Below are 24,014 nucleotides of genomic sequence, written 5' to 3'. Positions count from 1 at the left end.
AAAGGCTGATTCTGAGACTGGGGTAGGAAATATACAAGATGAGGCCAGAGGATCTTGTCATGTCAGAAAATAAGGAAGTGCTAAAAAAAAAATAAAACCAAACAAACAAAAAAACAAGCAAACCCCATATTGATAAGGATTCGTCAAAGGAGCACAGGAACTAACTCAAAGAGCTCCCAATGGCCAAAACTATTTTTTTGATCTGTGCGTTAAAGTAGTATTGGATTACAACTGAAAGAATAAAATATCAATAAGCCCTTACTGATACAAATAAATGACTGAATAAATAAATAAATGGGGAGAATAGACAAATCTCCTGTGCAGCAGAATTTTAAATAATTTATGTAGATAACCTGCCATCAAGGAGGGCGAGCATAACTCCTAAGTGTGCATAGTGATTTCTCTCCAGAGTACAGTACGGAAAGGAGGGAAAAAGTAACTTCACAGAGGAGGAATCTGACAAATGCTACCTCAGCCAGGTGGTCAAGGTCAGCCTCAACAGTGATAAGTCACACTGTTAGTGCACACCCTTGAAACGATGTGATGAGAATGACACTTTACCTCTGTTGGCTTCCCCCCAAGAGCCCATAAATCCAGTCTAGTCAACAGAAAAAAAAAAAAAGACAAATTTCAATAAAAGGGCATCCTACAAAATACCTAACCAGTAATCCTCGAAACTGTCAAGGTCATACAAGACGAAAAAGTCTGAGAAACTGTCACAGTCAAGGCTAGACTAAGGAGACACACCAAGTAAATGTAATATGGTATACTAGATAGAATCTTAAAAGAGCAAACGGTTCTTAGGTAAAAAAACTGTGGAAATCTGAATAAAGCACAGCTTTTATTTATAATAATATGCCAATATTGGTTTATTAACTGAAATAAATGTAGCATACTAATATAAGATTTAACAATAAGGAAAACTGAGTGCAGGGTATATGGGAACTTACTGCATTATCTGCTCAATTTTTCTGCAAATCTAAAACTGTTCTAAAAAATAAAGTTTATTTAAAAATTAAAAAAGCAATGAAATAAATGTAGCATACTAATATAAGATTTAACAATAAGGAAAACTGAGTGCAGGGTATATGGGAACTTACTGCACTATCTGCTCAATTTTTCTGCAAATCTAAAACTGTTCTAAAAAATAAAGTTTATTTAAAAATTAAAAAAGCAATGAAATATTGATACATGCTACAAAATGGATGAACCTTGGAGATGTTATATTAAGTTAAAGAAGCCAATCACAAAAGACCGTATACACTGTATGATTCCATTTATGTGAAATGTTCAGAAGGGGCAAATCTATAAAGACAGAAAGTAGTGGGGACTAGGGAGTTTAGGGGAAAATGGGGAGTGATTGCTAACAGTCACAGGTTTCTTTTCAGGATGATGAAAATGTTTTAAAATTGATTGTGATGATTGTGCAATTTTGTGAATACAGTTGCTCCTCAGTATACACAGGGGACTAGTTCCAGGACTCATGTCTACATTACTTATAATACCGAATACAATCAAAATGCTATATAAATAGTTGTTATACTGTATTATTTAGGGAATAATGGCAAGAAAAGAAAGTCTGTACATGTTTAGTACAGATGCAATTTTTTTTCCCCAAATATTTTTGTTCGGTGGCTGATTAACTCCACAGATGTGGCACCCACGAATATGGAGGGCTGCCTGTGTACTGAAAACCACAAGTTATACATTTAGTTGGGTAAATTGCAGAGTATGTGAATTATATCTCAATAAAGCTACTGAAAACCAAAAATGTTAAGTGATGAATCCAGTCACTTGCTCAGTGGTGTTCTGGAGCCAGTTGGCTCACACCAGCTTAAGAGAGCTGATGGCTAAATGTTCAGCAGTTTTGTAAGCTGCTTGTTAAAAAGTCATCATTGTAAATTAAATTATATGTGTGTACAATTAAGTTGTATTAAAAGCAAAGGTAATGAATATTCAAAACTCTTCACTTCCCAATTATTTTACTGTATTTTACTATTATCTATGCTCTTGAGGTTACTTATGTCTATTTTATCTGTATACTGGAAATACCATACAAGCGTATGCTACTGCACATCTTTTTCCAATTCTGTGTTCAATGACTTCACATTGATAGCGTGAAATCAGTCACATTAGTAGCATTTACACCACAGAAATCTGCAAATGAGGCCTTGATTTTGTTGTTTGTTGGTTGCTAAAAAGGGGATGAAGAAATTGCCAACAAAGAATATACTTCTAAGATTTATCTGCATATCTATAGCTGTTAAATTGTGAAGAGCATAAAAGTTGAGGAAATATTCTTCCAGTCTTCAGTTCAGCAAAGGAGTCATACATGTCACTGAAGAACAAGTGAAGATCTGATATACCTCTTCACTGTTCCACTCACTCAATAACATAAAGAAAATTATAACCCAACATTCATGTCAGAACTATACTTGATCAGTAGCTACAACCCTAAGTTGGTTACAGATGGATTCAAGCGTTTGTAAAAAAATTAGCAAAAGCATTTTGGGGCCAAATGGAATTTATAATAAAGCTTATTATAAATTTTATTACTATTTGTAAATTGTACACTGCACATCCTTTTCTATCAGTAAAATTTATAGTAACATGTATAAATGTGTATGTTTCACATTGTTTTGGACAGCCAATCATTAAACATTGATATACACAGACCTGGTTATACAGGTGAGAGCAGAATTTATATGTACTTGGTCTGTTAGTTCATTATAATTTTCTCTAATCCTATATACCTCTTTTATGATCTTAATTTTCTAATAGCTTTGTTTACATTATGAAACAATATAATCCAAAGTAAAGTGCTTTTGAGAAAGAATTAAATTCTTTTAATTTTATGAAATTAGAATAAATTCTAATTTGATGATGATCTCTGTAAATATAAATAGGACTTAAGATTTTGTTGCAAACAATCCAACATGACTGTCGGAGCAGAATCAATGGACAAAGCCTGGCCAACCATAGGGAAAAATAGGGAAAGCAGCAGTTTCTGTTCTCATAGAGGTTCACCTTTAACTAGGAGGGGGTAGGGAAGGGAAGACATAAACAACTTTAATTCAAGACTCAAAGAAACATCTTACACAAGAGATTTAGAGCAGAATAACAAAAGCAAGAACACAATATAGAAAACAATAGAAGAAAATTAAGACAAAGGCTCAAATTATTTCCAATAACACCGTTTGCTTTCAGCTGTAGCTTCCCCCATAATTATCGACGTTAACAAATTGGAAGGAATTCTTGATTTTACAAAATTCAATAAAGAGTTTAAGAGCTATAAAACCTCCAGGACTAAAATATAATGCTGTTATATTTGCTTACACATAAATACTATTTTCTTTTGTTTTCTTTCTTTTTTTTTTGAGGCAGAGTCTTGCTCTGTTGCCTGGGCTACAGTGCCGCGGCATCATCCTAGTTCGCAGCAACCTCAAATTCCTGGGCTCAAGCATCCTACTGCCTCAGCCTCCTGAGGAGCTGGGACTATAGGTCCGTACCACGACCCCCAGATAATTTTTCCTATTTTTAGTAGAGACAGGGGGGGGTCTCGCTCTTGCTCAGGCTGGTCTCGAACTCCTGAGCTCAAGTAATCCTCCCGCCTCGGCCTCCCAAAGCGCTAGGATTACACCACCGCACCCAGCCTAGATACTATTTTCAAATCAACTTCATGCCGCACCTTACGATAAAAATTGTTTTAAAAAGAAAGAAGCTTCTTTACCTTCTGGTTCCAGCATTTTAGGGATTTTTAATTCTTGTTCTGCAATTCTGAAGGCCTCTTCCAGATTGTCTTTGTTGGATCTATGCTTCATAGTCCTCATGTCAATTAGGTCTGGTCGCAAGGCATGAATGACGGCCAAAAAAGCCATCCCATTTCTCCAGCTCGACTTAAAATCTGTCACACTGACAGACTCATGCCTATCACAAAAGGACAAATACATGGTAAACACTATTAAAAATAATATATCAAGACACTTCGGGGGGCGCTCTCTCCGCGCACACAGTGACCAGTCGGCCCCGCCCTGTGCGCCGTCCTTCCGCCCAGGTCAGATTTTCGCCGCCAGCGCCCACAGCTTAGCGTGAGGCGGGAAAAGAAAGGTTCAGGCCCGGGAGACATTTTACCTGCTGGGTTCTCAAGCGTTTTGCTTGTTCGTTCTTAATTATCACTGCGCACTGCTGTGGAAGGATAAGACACTAAAGCCGATTTGGTGAGCGTGTAAATTTCAGAACAAGTTTTGGAGGTGATTGGTTAAACGTGTCGGACACGTGTGAATACCAAGTATTTTAAAATGTATACTTTTAAAAAGAATATAAAATTATTTATAATATTTTTGAAGTGCATAATTAAAAGGTGGGCCATAAATACTGTTGTAAACGATTACAGTTTTTAAAATACAGTCATCCCTTAGTATACGCGGGGAATTGGTTCTAGGACCCACCTGCGTGTATCAAGATCCGCCCATTTTCAAGTGCCACAGTCAGCCCTGCGGTATATGGGAGAGCGCGAATACTGTTTTGTCTATCTGCCAGTGGGCCCGTGCTGTTCAAACCCATGTTGTTCAAAGGTCAACTGCACATATAGAAATAGTCCCTCAAATCTATGTATATTTCAATAGCAGAAGAACAGGACGTACTGAAATGTCAACAGTAATCATCTCAAGATTTTGAGTCATCTCTATTTTTCAAATCTTCAAAAATGTTCACTTTAAAAATTTTAATTTTAAAATCTTATTTTAAACCAAGGCTTACAGACTGTTTTTAATTGTGAGGACATTTTAGTTTTAAAAAGATCACACTTGTGCATACAGTAGGGTCTTAATTATGTGGGAATATATCAAATAAAATATGTTGAAATTTTTTACTGGAAATTGGGATGTTTTTGGTTATGAGTAATTTTTGTCGTTTTTGTTTTTTCTATGTTTTCTAAATTTTCTATAATGAATAAATATATTGCCTTTATAAAGGAGGAAAAAAAAGACACTTCCATTATATTCAATGTAATTAAAACAAAATTCAGTGAATCAAATCAAAGATTTAAATCATTCTACGTAAAAATTTTATTTTAATCTTGTGGTCAAATTAAAGTAAAATACCAAGTTAGGTGAAACTGAAAATACCACAGAATGCTAGTTCTCAAAATGTGGTTCCTTCACCAGCTGCATCAGCTTCACCTGGGCGGCAGGTGTTAGAAATGCACATTCTCAGCCCCGCCCCATACCTACTGGATCAAATTTGGAGGTGGGTCTGAAATCTGTTTCTTTAAAAGGCCTCCTGATGATAACAATACTCACTCAAGCCTGATACTCTTCATGCAACAGTCTGTTGGCTCAAGACTGACTTTAGATGTCTACATACAGGTATGGTCCTTGACTAGAGGAAACAGTTTTCTTTCTCATTGGGACAAATTGAATGATATATTGTGCCACATCAATGGCCAGTAGCTTGAAATTTAAAAAAAGTATATAGCCAAAAAAAAAAGTTTAGAAAACTGAAGTAAAATTATTGTTAGGAGATTTAAGAAAAAATTCATTTAATATACTTTAAACCTATATATAAGGTTATGTATGTTTGTGGCTCTCATAAAATATAGTAAATAAATGACAACTAAAGAAAGGTAAGGTTGAAGGCAGAAATTAACCTCTATCTCAGCCTTTCATTAGAAAGGGCTTACTCAGAAATCCTGCAGTGGAAAGGGCTTAGCAACACATTCATGGTCCTATTTACCTAGACGATGCTATGATGTGACAAGGAATTGCCCTTTGAACTCTACAGCTCTTGGAGGGGAGAGATCTCCTGCATCTAAATTCCTTATTCTTCCTAAACTCCATCTCGGCCATTGGTTAAAATGGAAACGTAAATGTCTCAAGAGCAGAAAATATTTTTCTTTGTAAAAAAGAAATTATGAGCACTAACTTCCCTTCATCATCCCCACTTTTTTAAAATGCATATTTTCTTGTCTCTGTTTGCTAATTGAGCTGAGTTTCTAAACAATGGGGACTGTGTTCTCTTAATGTAATCATATATAGTTCCAAGAGAGAATTTTATGTATTGGTTACTCATTCACTCATTTGCTCATTCATTCCTTTGATACATTTATAGAGCACTCACCATGAATTCACATTATGCTAGGTCCTGGAATTATATAGTCAATTAAGATATAGTCCTGTCTTTTAGAAAGTTCATACTGTGGCAAAACCTTTAAAATCTAAATCCACCTTCCAGATGAATAAGGGAACTGTGCCTAAAGAAAAGGATATTTAAATAACACTTTATTTCTACGTAGTAACAGACCACCTAAACACAGCATGTGAGTTAGTTTACCCAGATCATACCACCTCCTGGCCTTCAAAACCAAAAATCAGTGAACTCATGGATGTCCTTGGCCCTTCACATTTGGGAGATTCACTGAGAAGGGGAATAGTGAGAATTTTCCTTTTATGAGAGGGAGCTATTTGGGTGGGAAGTCAGTGAAGTTGTATTGATGGAGACAGCTGCTCTGTGTGTCTCTTATGGTCATAGCAAACTACTCACGTGGCACATTGTTCCTGAGCCCACAAAAGAAGAGCATTCTTCGCAGACATCTGCCATCTTGCCCGAGCTTTGGAGCATTTCTTAGCTGGAGGACTTGAGGTAGGAGATGAATCAACCACACTCACATCATCCAGGGAAGGCTGATTGTAATGGCAAGAGAGAGTCTGGGCAAGCTCCTCAATCTAAGGAAGATATAATAAGAGTTAACATGCACAGAATCACACGTTACCAGCATTGGGCCAAAACAAGATGTAAAAGTATCCTATGACAGTCACAGGCTAGTCCTGGTGAAATGAGCACTGGGCTGCATCTCTGAGTAACAGCATCTGGGCTGCCTTTGGCTTTCTTTCAGTCTGGACTTGGGTCACTCCTTACCCTCACCCAGATGTGCCATCTCACATTGAGGACAAGCATCTATTCATCCCCCTACCGTGCTTACAGAGCACTTCACTGGAGCTCAACACCCGTCAAACCAAACTGGACTGAACTAAATAGAGCATCTAGTCTAGAGTATCTTCAGAGACTGGATCAATTGAAATGCACTCCTGAAGAACAAGGGTACACACAGAAGAAAAAATAGTCAAACACATGGAGAGACAAGTCCCAAGAAAGAAAATAAAATTGTCACTAAATATATGAAAAATAACCACACTCATAATTTAAGAAATCTAAATGAGTGCAAAGGGATAGTTTTTATAATATTACACAGGCAAAAAAATTTTTTAAAAATAACATCCAGTGATGGTGAAATTATAAGAAACTAGATATTTTTATACTGCTGGTAAATGTACAAACTGCCTCAGATTTTTTGGAGGGCAATATGATAATATCCATCCAAAACTTTAAAAGACAAATCCATAAACACAGTAGAAGTATTTAATACATTTCTCTCAATTGACAGAATGACCAATCAATAATAATAGATATGACCAATGCAGTTAACAAACTTGATTTGATTGGCATTAATCTGATAGGCACTCATCAGAAGCTATCATTTGATAGCCTCATCAGTGGTAGCCAGGCAGCAGTCACATGAGCCTTGGGTGAGACTGGGCTGGCTTCAGGTGTGACCCAGCACAGTCCCAGCTGTGGTGGCCACAAGGGAATGCTCATATCACTCCTTCCCCAACTCCAGGAAGCCCAGCCCAGAGAGACTCCTGTTTGGGGGAAAGTGAGGGAAGAGAGTGAGAGACTTTGCCTGGTAACCCAGGGAAATCTCCTGTATTTTACCCAAGTCCACCAACGTGGTACCACCAGGAGTCTGCAAGCATTGCAGCATTACTAGGCTTGGGGCACCTCCTCAGAAATAATCATGAGCTTTCCCATTATCCATTAGTGAAATATAGTACTTTACAACAAACACCATGCCTCCATTAAAATACATATAAATTCAGGCCGGGCATGGTGGCTCACGCCTGTAATCCTAGCACTCTGGGAGGCCGAGGCGGGTGGATTGCTTGAGCTCAAGAGTTCGAGACCAGCCTGAGCAAGAGCGAGAACCCGTCTCTACCATAAATAGAAAGAAATTAGCCAAACAAGTAAAAGTAGAAAAAAAAATTGGCCAGGCACGGTGGTCCCAGCTACCCAGAAGGCTGAGGCAGGAGGATGGCTTGAGCTCAGGAGCTTGAGGTTGCTGTGAGCTAGGCTGACGCCATGGCACTCTAGCCCGGGCAACAGAGTGAGACTCTGTCTCAAAAAAAATAAATAAATAAAATAAAATACATATAAATTCGGGAAGAGGTTCATTAGAACAGATTGAAAACAGTATGGATAACATGACCCCATTTTGTTACAAATATACCTACATGAATATATACTAGTTCTTGCTGTATATACCATAAAGACTGTATATCCAGTTATTTATAGTGGTTAACTGTGAGTGATAGATTATGGGTGATCATGTTTTAATCATCTATATTAAAATTTTTAATTATATTTCAAATACCCAGAAAAATATGGAAAAAATAAGTACCTATGAATTATCAAATTTTAACATTTTACCATATTTGGTTCAGATTTTCTTAAAGAAATAAAACACAGATAACAGTTTAAGCCTCCTGTCTTTCCCTCTCCAATTCCATTCCTTACTTTCCCAGAAAAAAAAAACCACTAAATTTAGTTATCATCAACCTCGTGCATATTAGTCTATTGTAACTACAAATGCATGTATCTAGAAATAATATATGGTCTGGTTTTACATGTTTTAAACTTTATATATATTAGTTATGCTATTTTCTAGTTTGTCTAAAATAAGCATTTTATTTTAGACAAACTAGATAATTTTTAAAGTTACAAAGCATAAAATTTTTGAAGTTTAAGCATGTAATTTTTCAAGGTGTTTTTAAAGTAACTATGGAGATACAGAAAATGCAACTTTTTAGGTAGCACAGAAAACCTGCACTAAGTCAGAATCCCAGGCCTGAAAGAGCCTATTTATCAATCGTATGTCTCACTGTCAGGACAATAGCCAGCAGATAGTAAGGGTTCAAAAATATCTGTGGAATGAAATGAATCTACGAGCCAGTCACAGGATAGAACTGGATGTTACAGGATTATTCAGAGTCAGATTGTACAGGAGTCGTCAAAAATAGGGAGACTTCACAAAGTTTAATGGGTTAGATTCCAAGAATTTACTCCAGAAGCTTCCTACTCTGTCCTCTGCCATAGTAAACAAACAGTAATAAGCAAACGTTTATCACGGCAGGCTCTGTTCAGACTAGTGCTGATATTGTGGATAATTCAGGGTATCGTGATAATGTGGCATTCAACTTTCAATTAAAAAACAACAAAAATGGCACAAGGTTGGCTATATATTTCCCGCCTGTTCAAGATTTCCAGAGGTCCTATTTGTGGAAGTAGCTCGGGGCTGAAACCAGCATCAAGTCACACTTACTGCATTGCACTTACTTCATACTGCAGTAATTAGAGTAGAAATAATTTTCGTATCATCAAACTACTTACATGAAAGTGCAGTATAATTGTCCAAATTAGGCCAAGAATAATGGATGGGTTTCCATCTACAATATCAGCAACATGAATATTTATTAGCTTGATCTGGAAAAAAAGAAATGCAGGTTGAAAGGAGAAAATATTCCATAGCATTTATCTCTCCTATGAATCTTCAAGTGAAATTTATACTCACTGATCGGTTTTTTAGGAATGTCAGGGCATGTCCTATATTGATTCTACACTGGAATGTATTAGTTCCTTTATCCCGAGGCTATGAAATGCAAGTAAATAGATTATTAAGAAATATGAAATACATTTTTAAAAAATCAACAGAAAGTTTCTTGGTGTCATTTAAAAATCTTACCAACTGTTGTCCTGAAAGTACTTCTAACAGGTCCAGGAGGACATGACCCTGTTTAATGTCCGTAAATAGGTCTGATATAACTGAAGGAGGAGAGTGCTGTAAGAGGTCACGAGAAAAATAATCAAACCTTGGTCCAAAATCACAATACCTTTAAGAATCTCATAAATGTGCTTTGTGTCTTTGAGAAAGCTAAGATTTGGTAATGATTTTTGTCTTAATTAAGAATGACAGAGAACATGCAAAGATTCATATCAAATCATGATTTTAAAAAAAAGTAATGAATTTAATTTATCTCATGGCAAATTTCCAGAAACAAAACACTTTCTGCATGGAGCTTTCACTGAGCACTTAAAAACCTGTGTATAAATGTGGCATTAAAGACATTCAGAATCAACTGATAGTGACCCATTTGGAGAGCAGATTACATTTCTGGAGCAACTTGCTTATGAATTTACCCTTTCTTAGAATTAGAAGCATTGTGTTGGGATGGATAGACAAGGAACAGGGGAGTGGCCTGTAAGAAAAGGCTCATTCGTCGTGTATCTGGGTTATCCTAGGTACTTGGTATCACTGAGGTAGGATGGCACAGTGATTGCAATCAAGGCCTCTGGGTCCAGACTGCCTGGGTTTGTATCCCAGCACTATCACTTACAAGCTGTGTGACCATGGGCAAATCACATAACTTCTCTGTACCTTAGTTTCCTTGACCTTTAAACAGGAATAACACTATCTCTCTCATAGGAATGTTGTGATGTCATTTCAGTGTCATGAGTAGTCATAATCATTGCATTTAAAGAGTTTAGGACAGTGTCTTAACACAACACTCATTATACAAAGATCATTATTACTATTATTTCATTTAATGAAAAATGTTACTAATCTTAAATATTTTTATAGCATTTTCCCATATCCTTGACAAAAGTACCCTTCTCATGTGTTGAGAGAAAGAATAACAAATATATCAAAGCAGCCGGGCATGGTGGCTCACACCTGTAATCCTAGCTCTCTGGGAGGCCGAGGTGGGTGGATCGTTTGAGCTCAGGAGCTCGAGACCAGCCTGAGCAAGAGCGAGACCCTATCTCTACTAAAAATAGAAAGAAATTAGCTAGACAACTAAAAATATATACAGAAAAATTAGTTGGGCATGGTGGCACATGCCTGTAGTCCCAGTTACCTGGGAGGCTGAGGCAGGAAGATCGCTGGAGCCCAGGAGTTTGAGGTTGCTGTGAGCTAGGCTGATGCCACAGCACTCTAGCCTGGGCAACAGAGTGAGACTCTGTCTCAAAAACAAACAAACAAAAAAAAAAAACAAATACATCAAAGCAAGACCAAGGTGATTTCAGCAAATTCTTTCAAATAAAGACATTCCACAGCTTTTTACATGTCACTGGTGCCATTTTTTCTTTTTTTTTCCATAAATAGAGATGGGGTCTCACTCTTGCTCAGGCTGGTCTTGAACTCCTGAGCTCAAGTGACCCTCCCACCTCAGCCTCCCAGAGTGCTAGGATTACAGGCATGAGCCACCACGCCCAGCCTGTGGTGCCATTTTTTAATGTCCTCCTTGGGGCCAAAACTGAGGGAGTAACATACATTTATAACTTACTTTGCTCTTTTTTTCCTCACCTTTGCCAACTGTGAGTTTATCCAGCAGGTGAAGGTTTTCTTCTGAGTGTCTTCCTGCTCGGCTATCAGAGAAAGGACAACAGCAGTTGTAAAATGAGAAGCCCCAGAAACCTTTTGAACTTGTCAAAGCTTCAAAGGTCTGTCACTGTGGGTATGTGCACATGTTTCACAAGCTTACAAACTCTCTAGGACTTAGGCTAAATTTTAGATGTTCGGCCAAGTAGTATTTTAGAAATAGCAAGTTGATAGAAGATTTTTTTTAAAAAGCCACAGGTTAGCTTACAAGAGACAATGGTTTTTAATATTTTTATTGACAGAAGAATTAATACCTCACACCGGCTTGACAGTACTATGCAAAGAATTGTGAAGAACAAGAAGTATTCCTAACCCAAAAGGACTTGGAGTCTAAGCCAAAGCCATGTAGTAGTTAAAGGTAAGCCCAGAACATCTGAAGATGTTTTAAAAGGCGCAGTCACTGCAGTTTAGTCTTAATGTTTATCACGAAAATTCATCATGGACAATATACTGCCACTGAATGAACTGTACATGAGCTGCAATTAGTCAGACAGACCTGGATTCAGATCCTGTTTCTGTTACGGAGCAGCTGTGTGACCCTGAGTAGCAAGCATCCTTGTGTGATTAGAGCGGGGTGGGGAACCTGCAGCCTTGGGGCCACATGCGGCCTTCTGGATCCTTGAGTGTGGCCTTTTGTCTGAATTCAAACTTTACAGAAAAAATCCTTTCAATAAAGGGACAATAAAGGGATGTGTTCTGTGAAGTTTGGATTGAGTCAAGGGGCCGCACTCAGGGATCTGGAGGGCCTGAGGCCTCGGGTTCCCCACCCGTGCCAGTTGGCACAGTGTAAACACATAGAAGTGTCGGCTAATACTCTTATCAACTGGGCAGGAGTCAAGGGGAAGATTTGATCACTCAGAGTATTTCTCCCTTCCCCTCTGGGCAAGAGGGTGTCCCACACCGACACTATGCCTCTCTCTGCCTTCCTCCCCCTCAGCTTCAGCAGACGTCCTCAACTCTGAGGTCAAGTGTTAGCTCTGCACACAAGGACTGAGCTCACATGTCCCCAGACCTCCTCACCCCAATGGACGGGGATGAGCGTAAGCCCAGACACTCACTCCTCCCTGTGCCCAATGGTCGCAGCCTTGCCACCACCACTGAGCTCAAGTTCACCAGGCTTCATCTCATTGTGCCCTTTGTCCCTGCTTATGTCAGTCAACACACATACACATGCGCACAGACACGCGCGCACACAAGCACACATGTACATGTGTGTGCATGCATACATGTGCACGTGTGTGCGTGCATGCATACATGTGCACACGTGTGCGTGTGTGCACATGCACACATGCATAAGAGCACAAATGCACATGCACTCCCTACTCTCAGTCCCTCTCATTTCTCTGATTCCCATATGACTCTGCACATCCCTCAATTTCTCTCATCTCCGACCTCACCTTAACTCCTGAAACCCTTCCACTGAGGGTGAAATCCATGGTGCACCATCAGCAAACCCCTGCATGCCCAGTACCCTCTCTGGTGTTCAGGCTTTGCCCTTCTGCTCTCACTGAGCCCTGGCCCTCCTCTGACAACACTGCTCCCACTGCGGCCCTCTCAAGTGGCTGCTTTGCTGTCTCTTCTTGCAGCCCTGGTTCCTCACTCCTCACTGCTACCTCCAGACCATGGTCCACCCTCTTTGTCCCTGAAATGTTCTAGCTTTGGATCTCACGACATCAGACCACCCTGGCTGTCGCTGTTATTACCTGTCTCTGTCATTCCCACCATTTCTCAAAGATTTTAGCTTCTTCCCCACTGTCACTCTCTCCAATACAACTCCTGTCTAATTCTTGGCAATTTCGATGAACCTTCCAACCTCCCGCCTCTCAGTTTCCTTAATTCCTCTTCTCCAATGCACTTCTCGTCTGCCCTGCCTCGATCGCTCGCTGTCATGGTCATGCTCCAGACCTCGTCAGTACTAACAACTGCAACTCCTCCACAATCTCGATTTCGTGTATCTCCATTACGTTCACTCCCTCTCGGGCCCCAACTCCAACAATCCTTTGAGCTCATCGGCAACTCCAAGCCCTCAATTCTGCCAGCTTTTCACCATCCTTCGCCCCTGTGATATTCTTCCTTTCATCCTTATCCATCTTAAGTTCCATGACCTATTATTACCAACATTCCCTTGCACCTGCCCCTTCTGTGGCACTGGCCCGGCACTTCGTGACTACTCTCCGCATACTTCATCCCACACACGCTGCTGACTGTGGCTGGAGAAAAAACTCCAGTGGTGCTGGCCAGTCTCACCAGCACCCGCCATGGGCCCTCAGTGCTGCCCAGTAGTCACACCATACTGCCCTCTCCCTCTCCCCAGGCGGCAACTTCACCGCTTCTCCTTCTTCCCCAAACGTCTCACACCTCCTTCCCCATCCTCACTCTCAGCTGAGACTTTGTTTCCCGCTCCTCATCTAACAACCTACCAAAGCGCTCTACCAACCTGTCGGCACAGACGGACGACCCTTGCTCGGACCTGGAGCCAATCCCTTCACTCGCCCGCTAGATCCCAGCCCTTGGCATCTACTCAAGGACGTTCTGCTCCTTTCTCTTCTGCACCATCCTCTTCACACACACACCCGACCACTGCCATCAGTACACATCCGCACTGTTAATTCTCCCATCTGAAAACAAACCTCTCTCGACCCCACTCTCCCTTAGCCATCATTTCATCTGTCTGCTCCTCTGTGGCAAAACTCCTCCGGGAGTCCATGTTCACTGTCTGCAGGTCCTCTCATTCACACTTAACTAAACCCATGAGAATCAGGTCCCCGCCCTTCCACTGAAACTGCTCTCTCATCACAGTCGCCGTGAATCGAGGTCCTCTATGACCTTCTCTCGCTAAAACCATCGGTCAGTTCTCAGCCTCCACTGTACCAGACCAATCAGCAGCTTCCAGTGCAGATGCTCACTCTCCCCTGCTGCTTCCAGGACCCCCACTTTCGGTTTTCCTCCTGCAGCACTGGTTGGCTGCTCCCTTTCCTTCACACTCCGTATCTGATGCCTCAGGAAATTCTGTTAGGCCCACCTTCAGAACGTGTCCGGGATATGACCACTCTCTCCAGCTCCTCCACCACCACTACCACCCTGGGCCAAGGCACCATCATCTCCACCAGGATTACTGCGATAAATTCCCAACAGGTCTCCGTCCTTCCAGCTTTGCCCTTGAAACATCATTCTCAACAGAGGAAGCAGAGTGATGTTGCTAAAATGTCCACTCCGATCAGGAAGCTCCTTTGCCAGTGCAAAGGCTCTTCACATCACTCCCCTAGATGGCCACAAGGCCCAGCGCCGTCTGCCTGCTGTGGTCCCCCACTCGCTCATTCCGCTCCAACCACTCCAGCCTCCTCTTCGCCTCGAACTCTCCAGGCCCACTCCCACCGTAGGGCTTTTGCACGTTGTCCTTTCTTCCAGGAAAGCTCCCACTACAGATATCCACAGGCACACTCCCCCTTCTCCGTCAAACCCTGGCTCAGACACCTTGTCCATAAGATCATTCCACTTAAAACCCTACCATTCCTGCTCCCTCTTGTCCTGCTCTATTTTTTTTTTCTACAGCACTTACACCTTTTAACATTCCAGGTAAGCTACTGATATAATACTAATATGTTTATTGTTAATGTCTCACTCTCCTCCCAGTAGAATGCAAGCACCACATAGGCAATGATGTTTTGTCTGTGATGCATCCGTAGAAGACCCTGGCTCACAGCAGGCCCTAAATAAATATTCACTGAAATAATAATAATAATGTTATTGCTGTTGTTGTTGTATTTTGTTTACTATACTGGTTGAATCTACCCTTTTTTTTAAGTTTATGATCCTTTCTTTTAAATGCTAATACACTGTTTTCCTTTGACTCTTCCCATTCTCCCTTATTAATCTCTACTTAACACTCATAATGGGCTGAAACTTTCGGTATTTGGACTGTGATATGTGCGGGAGTATGGCATCTAATTAAATTCTAAAAAATTTTAAAGTAGATGAGAGTTCTGATTGAGGAACAGAAGAAAGGCTAGCTGCATAAGTTTATAATTGTCTTTAAGTATTGTGACTGATCAGAGATTAAAGATGCACTGAGCCTCATTGGAATTTTTTCCTTTTTTAATCCATTTCGTTTTTTACACATTACTGGTTTAAATTAGTTATAATCCAGCGACTTTCATTTTGTAGGACATTCAATAATTGTTAGCTGAACTAAACTGAGTTCTCACAAGCCAACTGTATAATTTAGGCTTTTGAGAGTTATTGCTGTTTTAGATAAATTTCACTTAACAAAAGAATTCCAAAGAACCACAACTTTGTTCTATAATTTAAAATGTTACTAAAACTCCTAGAATCTTTGAGATATGTTTTCATTATTTTTCTCCTGCTATCAGTACATGATAAAAGAATAACTTTTAAACATGTATTAACACTTAAAAAATAAATAGAAGCCTAACTTTATTTATCAACAGAAAAAAACTAAAGAAAGTTTTTATGATTGCAGGATCAAGTTACATGCACACAATGTACACTCACCAGGGTCATATGTAAAAGTGTGGAAAAACCTACCCATTCCTAGCAATAAAGCAGAAATTCAAAATAAAAACAAAATAACAATAAAAAATCGAAGATGACTCTCTTCCTTATCTTTAAGGGACCAAGAGAGATTTTTCTTTCTGCGTGATAAAGTGTGAAAAAGAAACTAATCAGGAATATTATAACACAAGGTCTAAGAGACAGAGTCTGCACTAACTTTAGTGGAGTTACTGGGCAGAGCACCATTAAATAACCTTGAAAGAGATGAAATGCAGCACAAAACTGACTGCAAAGAGAGCATTGTGTGCCTACAAAGTTTTAGCATGCCACGTCCACCTGGAAACCTCAGCCATTTTGAACTATTTCCAGATAAGATGAGGGATCATTTCATTTCCACGTGATACCAGACAAAAGGCATCTTGGTACTTTCCTAGGCTGAGAAAACAGGCAGCAAAATCAGGGCTCTAACTGAATTGTCCAAACTGAAGCACCTAATGAGAGGTTGGACTGAAGAACATCCCCTGACAGAGACATAAACTTGAATTTAAAATAATCAAAACTTTTCTAATGAAAACCTGAAGTTATCTCTGTCCTAATTTGATTAAACGCTAATAAAAACAAGGGGAAAAAAAAAACAGTAAGAGAAGCAGTCAGAACAAATCCCCACCGGTAATCTGCAGTTAACAAAGGAGACAGTGCACAAATGAAATCTTCAGAAAAAGATTTGGAAAGGAATCTTCATGGCTTTTAACTCATTGTCCAAACTTAGAGAATGCCTCTTCATCCTGGAAATCAGAATCCTTTAAGAGCAACAAGGACCCTTTGCTTAATGGCAAACAAAGATATCCCAGGTACAATTAAACACCTTTGTAGCAACTCAATTAAATGGTTTCATATGTGCCCCTCCATTTAACCCTTGACACACTTTTCTCACATTTTCATACTGCCATACCCTGAATAGCAGTATTCAATGGGAACCAGAGCCAAATAGCTCACCCTATGGCAGGATAAGTAACCTTTTGTTCTTTTCAAAGGCTGACCCTTTGGGGAAAAAATAATTGAGAGCCACGTGCTTAAGCAACTTAATAAAACTCTTCTTAGAATGGCATGTAGAGAATAGGACCTTTTAATCAGCAGATGTTAGGCTAGAAAAAGAGCGAAGAAATAAAGAGAATAATACAATCTATTACAATGATGAATTTCTGTAAGAATGCTAAGGAATGGAGAATGAGAAATTCTCTACCCTGATTTTTAAGGCAAATAAGAAATACATATAATGCAGGAAATTGTGGTCAGTTAATTTTATTCTGGTCCATAGAAATATCCTTGATCTTGAAAAATATTGAATTTGAGAAATGAGGCATAGAAGGCAAAGATTTTCTCTGGGTGTCATTACCATAAAAATACATTTAATCCCTGAATTTTGTTCTTATTCAATCTGCCTTTTGTGAGCTGACAGCTCATATCCTTAGCCAGAAGGGAACTAAACTGAAAACAAATTGAGTTAAGCTAATTAAAGGGTGTGGATTTTAAGTTCATTATAAAGCTCATTATAAAACTACCATGGCTACCAAGTGTCAGCAAGGTCCAGTTTCATCTAAAATGTTGACTCCAGGAGTCCTCCCCTATAGTAAGGGTTCAAAAGCAGTTACCCTAGGCTAAGAATTGCTAGCTTACATTTTCACTTAAACACAGATGTAGCATCTCCAAGAGTGTTCTCTATATTGCATGAGGTCACTGAGGAAGCCTTGCAAATTCCTATCCAGGAATTTCTCTTCTTCTCCTTCTATTATGGGATCATTGATAACAGGTTTACTGCATATGGCCCCAGATTCATTACTTTGATGTTTCACTCTCCTCATTAAAACCTTTTGATCATCTCCTAATTCCTTACTGAATAAATGATCGATTCTTAGCCTACCATCCTAGGTCATTCGTAATTGGACTCCAATCTACTTTTTTCTGATTCATCATCTCCCGCGACTTCCTTACCCATATCCTATTTCTCTGGCCAAACTAGAATATCTACAATTCCCTTTTCTGCATTGCCATGCTATGTACCTGCTGGAACGGCCACTCTTCCCTGTCTCTCTCTGCATTCATAGAAACCCCCGCACCCAGAACACTGCTTTATACATGTGGGCATTCGATCGACACTGGTTAAGACATACCCTATTCAAAGTCCCCTTTCCTAAAGTGAAATAGAAATAATCTATTCTACCTCTGATCTCTGACAATACTGTGTTGGATCTTTTCTTATTATTCTTGTTATTACAAAGTAATCTGTAATACTTATAAAAAATTTTCAAACAGTACATAGGGATATAAAATAGAAATTAAAAGTTAAACTTAGAGCTGGGCATGGTGGTGTGCCTACCAACCCAGCTACTCAGGAGGCTGAGGCCAGAAGATCACCTGAGCCCAGGAGTTCAGGTCTGTAATGCACAACGACTGCGCCTGTGAATAGCCATTGCACTCAGCCTGGGCAATGTGGCGAGATTCCAACTCGAAAAAAAACAAAACAAAAGTTAATCTTGACCTTCCCTCAACCCTCCATTTTTCTTCTTCAAAAACAGCATTAATTAACGTGTATACTTCTAGATAGAACATGTAAAGAACATAAATTCTAAAAGGCAAAAGTTTGTTTTTGTTGGTCACTGGGTCCCTAGCTCCTAGAATAGTACCTCACGAGTAAAAGACCTTCAGTCAGTATTTGTTGGACAAATGAATTTATGTACTATATATGTTCACCGAATGAATATACATGACACAGCTTCATTTTTTAAACTGATAATTCAAAAAGCAGAGATTTAGCTATACTACTTAAAGTTAAAAGCATCTGCTACCCAGAAGTAAATTTGCAAAAAAGGAGATCGTAACCCTTCCAAATATATAAATATAGAAGAGAAAAAATATATCTAGCCAATAAGAAGAACAAAGTAAATATATATGTGCTGATGTGGATATATTTATTCTTAAGTGAAAAGGAACAAGTTGTAAAATAGCATATTTATGATTGTATCTGTATTTTTATTAAAGAATAGCTACAAGTACAACCTAACTGTGTTTCCATCTATGGTAATTTCCACCTGTTGTGCGTGGTTTCTCTCCTCCTCACTGTTATAAGAACCTCGAAGTTCAATTTTCATGCTTTTGTGTTTTTGCCTCCCCTCAGCCCAGTGCCATGTACAGAAGATGTACTCGATAAATATTTGCTGATTGAAAGATTTAATAAATATTAAAAGTATTGAAGATCAAACCGACTTATTATATGAAGAAAAAGAATTTACTGGCAACAGTGACACTAGGCCTATTTCTTATCCTAATCCTTGTTTTAATAACAATTTCTTTCTTCAACTAATAAAATGCCTTGAACAAAAAGGGCATTGCGAAAAAAGCACTGTTTTTCTGTACTGCTCCTCTTAATACTTCACTTATGATACCAAATGTGTGGGTTTTTCCCTCACATTAAGCAACTCTCCAATCCCCTGGACACCAGCTGTTATCCAATCAGTTAGAACACGGATTGCCTACGTTAGTGCAGACCCCACGTGTTAAGGGCGCAGTCCCACAAGACTGTCCCCACTTCAGATGACAATCCCAAGTAGATGGTTCCCAGGCTACCCTCATTTCTATCCAACTTGGCAGTACATCGGGGATTCCCAAGACCCTCTCCTCGGGTTCAATGATTTGCTATAATGGCTCACAGAACTCAGGGAAACACATATGTTTGCCGGTTTATGATAAAAGATAATGATAAAGGATACGGATGAACAGCCACGTGAAGAGGTACACAGGGCAAGGTCTGGAGGAGTCCTGAGCACAGGAGCGTCTGTCCCCACGCAGTCGGGTACAACACCCGCCCAGCACATGAATGTGTTCACCAACCCGGAAGGTCTCCAAACCCTGTACTCTGGGGATTTTTATGGAAGCTTCATCACATAGGCATAATGGATTATTAACTTAATCTCCAGCTCTGCTCCACTCTTCAGAAGACGGGGGAGGGGAGGTGGGGCTGAAAGTTCCAAATTTCTAATCGTAGCTTGGTCTTTCTGGTAACCAGCTCCCATCCTGAAGTGATCCAAGAGCCCATCAAAAGTCACTTCATTAGAATAAAAGACGCTCCTATCACCCAGGAAATTGCAATGGCTTTAGGAGCTCTGTGTCAGGAACCAGAGCCAAAGACCAGATATGAGAACAAGAGAGGCTCCTAGCATCTCTATGGTTCAGGAAATTGCAAGGATTTTAGGAGCTCTGTGCCAGAAACAGGGGCAGAGACCAAATATTAATATATATTTCTTATTATATCACAGGCATATACTAATGAGACACTATTGCCATTCCCTAAAACAATACTGCCCACTGTTAGCCAGGACAGACATGGTAAGGATGATAATGAAATTCAGACAATAATGCAACACATTTTAGCCATATGTTCCAACTGCCATCCCAAAGAATCTTCATCAAGCTGTCATCTGATAGAACAGGAACTAAAAATATAAGGCTACCTCCTCGATTGTTTCTCTTGGAGATAATAACAAACAGAAATAAATAAAGAAACAAATTAAGGGAATAAAAACACACAGACACACACAATCAAATCAAGAAAAGCCTAAAACATGTGAAGCATAAACAGGAAAAAGTCTGTTACTTAACTACAGAAGGGGAGACTATTAACTAACAGAAAGGAAGGGAAAATTTACAACACATTTTCTTGCAACCACCCATAAGCAAGCAAACAAACAAGAAAGGAACACAAATAGTATCAAGACTGAGCTCACCTACAGAACCAGGAAAGTGAGTCTAGGAGGTAACTCCTGGCTAATGTAAGTACAACCTCAAAATGATTTTACTTCACATATTCCCCCTGCTGGAAAATCTGTGTTGTCACTATGGAAAAACAGCACTTGCCCGTCAACCCCAGCATTCCAGGACTAAGATCATACTCCACCTCCTACCTCTCCCCAAACTGGTCCCTACCCATGTTCCTATCTCATGGATGGGACACCCCTATACTTGATACCTCCCATCTTGTATCACCCTCAAGTACTACCTACCACCAAATCCTGCCAGATGTGCCTCCTCATAGCTCTGGTGTCCTTGTCTACATCTCTAGGCACCCCCGCCACCCCCCACTCCAGCTTTCCCATTCGATCTACCAGCAGCTCTGGCCTGGAAGGCTTCCAGGGCCAACCAGGTCTGCTCTGTGCCCTTCCAATCTGTCCTCCACTTCAGCCAGTAAACCTGACCATATTACTCTTTTCACTCTCTGTTCTTAGGATCATGAACAAAATCAGAGCTATTGCCGAGCACGCTCCACCCTCGGTGCACACTACTGTCCCCCACACCCCAGGCTCCAGCCACTCCCGCCTTCTTTCAGGGCCTCTACAGGCTGAGCTCCTCCTGCCACGGTCATCTGTGCCATCCCCTCCCCTACACCCTTGCCTAATAAATTCTAGTCCCCCGTAGGTGTCAGCTCAATTGTTGCGTCCTAAAGGAGACCGAAGTCAACCTAAGTCTTTTAGCTGCTTTCAGAGAGTCATGAGGGGATTCCCCCCTCATCCCCGAATTTAGCACTTATCTCAATTTGTGATCACTGACCAGGTTGAGAACACTGGCTGCAGAGCCAGGCTCCCTGTGCTGGATCCCCATATCTGCCTCTTACTGGCCATGTGCCTCAGTCTTCTCATCTTAAAATGGGGTAACAGTGTACCTACTTCTTAGAGTTGTTAGGAAGATTAAGTACCTCTATAGACTTAGATCAGAGGTCAGTAAATTATAGCCCAAAGACCAAATGTGATCTGCTGCCTGTTTTTGTAAATAAAGTTTTATCGGAATAACCACACATTCCATTGTCTGGGACTGCTTTCATGATACAACGGCAGAGCTGAGTAGTTACAACAGAGACCATATAGCATTCAAAGACTAAAATATTTACTACCTGGCCCTTTACAGGAAACATCTGTTGATCTCTGGCATAGACTATACTGAGGCTACACAAATAAATACAGATGAATCTTGAAAACATTATGCTAAGTGAAAGAAGCCAGTCACAAAATGCCACATGTCCTATGATTCCATTCATATGAAATGTCCAGAATAGGGAAATCTATAGAGACAGAAAGTAGATCAGTGGTTGCCTAGGGCTGAAGGGGGGGGGGTGAGGGATGGGGATTGGTGGTGGCAGGACTGGGGAGGGTGACAGCTAAAGGGTATGAGGTTTCCTTTGGGAGTGACAAAAATGTTCTAAAATCAACTGTGATGGTTGCACAACTCTGCAAATAGACTTGCAAATAGTTTTTACTATTGAATTGTTCATTTTAAATGGGTGAATTATATGGTATGTGAATTTTATCTCTAACTGTGTCTTAATAAATCTGTTCCTCCAAAAATATCAGCTAGTATCTATAAGATCATTTGCTTATTCTCTGCCTCCTCACCAGCCTGCAGGCCTCTGACAGCATGAGACACTCTGATTTTGGTCCTCATCTCGCCTGCAATACCCATCCCAGCACTATTCATGCTGCAGGAATTCAGGAGATATTTGTTGAACGAATGGTTAAATGACTGGGAGTGGGAGGAGCAGGGGTTTGTTGCTATTTTTCCCCAATTAATGTAAAGATTTAAGTAGTTTGTTGGGAAAATATATGACATACAATCAGTGATTTCTACTTTGGGCCTTGGCTTGGGAATCCAGCAACTTCATGTTGCCACACGAGTGAACCACACCCTTGTGTAAACACCTGAGATTTTTACACTGAGGCTTTTGTTTCCAACCCCACAGCTGGAACATAGCTCCCGGCTCTCTTGAGTAAGCAAGTCGTGTCTTTCTAGCCCATGAAAATGAAACACAATATAGATAAAATGCTTAGAATCTGGGTGCTAGGTGTCTCTCCTCTTTCTCACCCTCCTGTGACTCATCTGAGTTGCTCAGTAAATATCTGTGAAATGGATAAATCAAGAAATGACTACATTTCTTTTAACACATATTTGTTATTCCTTCCTACACTTTCTCTACCCCATAAAACTGTGAATGTTTTGCTTTTCAAAAATCAAGACCTGTGAGCCTGAACACCTTCTACTGGGGCAGCAGTCCCAGCACCTCTGACTTCTGAGTGCAAACGAACCAGACTGTATGGAAAAGAGCTGTGCTGTGATTTTAAGTCCAAGAATCTCACACTTTGGCATGTGGCAGATTACTCAGCGTTACTGCTGAAGTGCAGGTTTCTGGAGAGATTCTGACTCCTAGAGATTCTGGTTCAGGCCTTCACATACCTCACTCTGAGAAACATTTCTCTAAATCGATTGAACTGATTCACACGTGTAACTTATTCTTCAGAAAACAGAAGGAAACAGAAGGGCCTGGAAAATATAGTAATGAAATACTAAACTCTGAGATATTAATGTAATGCATCTCAAAAAAAATCTACCATAACATATGGGTACCCTGAGATATACTTGGAGTGGGGCTCAGAAGGCTTGCTGGAGCGAGTCAGGCCCAGGAGTAAGCGGAACCTCAAGGGTAAGGAGCCATGATGCTATTTCACTAGAGCCTGCCAACGAAGAGGTAAGGTAGGTGTTTTATAAATAGAAAAGCTGTAGCTCCCAGAAGATGAAGGATTTTTATACGCTCATTCAATAAAACATTTATTGAAAGCCTACTATGTCTTGGATAATGTGCTTTCGATTTCACATCTGATGGTGGAGAAATTCAGATCCAGATGTGTCTGATTCAAAATCTATATACTTTTCATTATAATTCAAAATCAGATGAAATGTCAAATCCATGGCCACTCCAGCTACCACTCCTCTCCTCCCCTTCAAACCCAAACTTGTCAGAGTTGTCTACACTGGCTGCCTTCACTTCCTTACCTACCACTCATTTCTTAACCCACTGTAAGCTGGGTTTCCCCAATCACTCCACTAATTCTCAGCTAGGCCACTTAGAATA

At 40.1% G+C, this 24,014-nt stretch overlaps 1 protein-coding gene across 1 annotated transcript in view; it reads right to left on the bottom strand.

Annotated features, from left to right (window-relative positions):
• SYNE2 (spectrin repeat containing, nuclear envelope 2) overlaps positions 1-24,014 on the bottom strand; it is a 295,242-nt gene that overhangs the window by 250,269 nt on the left and 20,959 nt on the right. The window contains exons 2-7 of the mRNA XM_012656034.1: positions 11,477-11,538; positions 9,854-9,949; positions 9,683-9,760; positions 9,502-9,594; positions 6,541-6,722; positions 3,731-3,927 (exon numbers count right to left, since the gene is read on the bottom strand). Coding sequence (XP_012511488.1) covers positions 3,731-3,927; positions 6,541-6,722; positions 9,502-9,594; positions 9,683-9,760; positions 9,854-9,949; positions 11,477-11,538 — 708 coding nt within the window. The remainder of the gene's footprint in view (positions 1-3,730; positions 3,928-6,540; positions 6,723-9,501; positions 9,595-9,682; positions 9,761-9,853; positions 9,950-11,476; positions 11,539-24,014) is intronic.

Source organism: Propithecus coquereli, unplaced genomic scaffold, assembly GCF_000956105.1.
Source record: "Propithecus coquereli isolate 6110/MARCELLA unplaced genomic scaffold, Pcoq_1.0 Scaffold5, whole genome shotgun sequence".
Taxonomy (NCBI): domain Eukaryota; kingdom Metazoa; phylum Chordata; class Mammalia; order Primates; family Indriidae; genus Propithecus; species Propithecus coquereli.
This window is presented reverse-complemented; position numbering and strand designations above follow the sequence as displayed.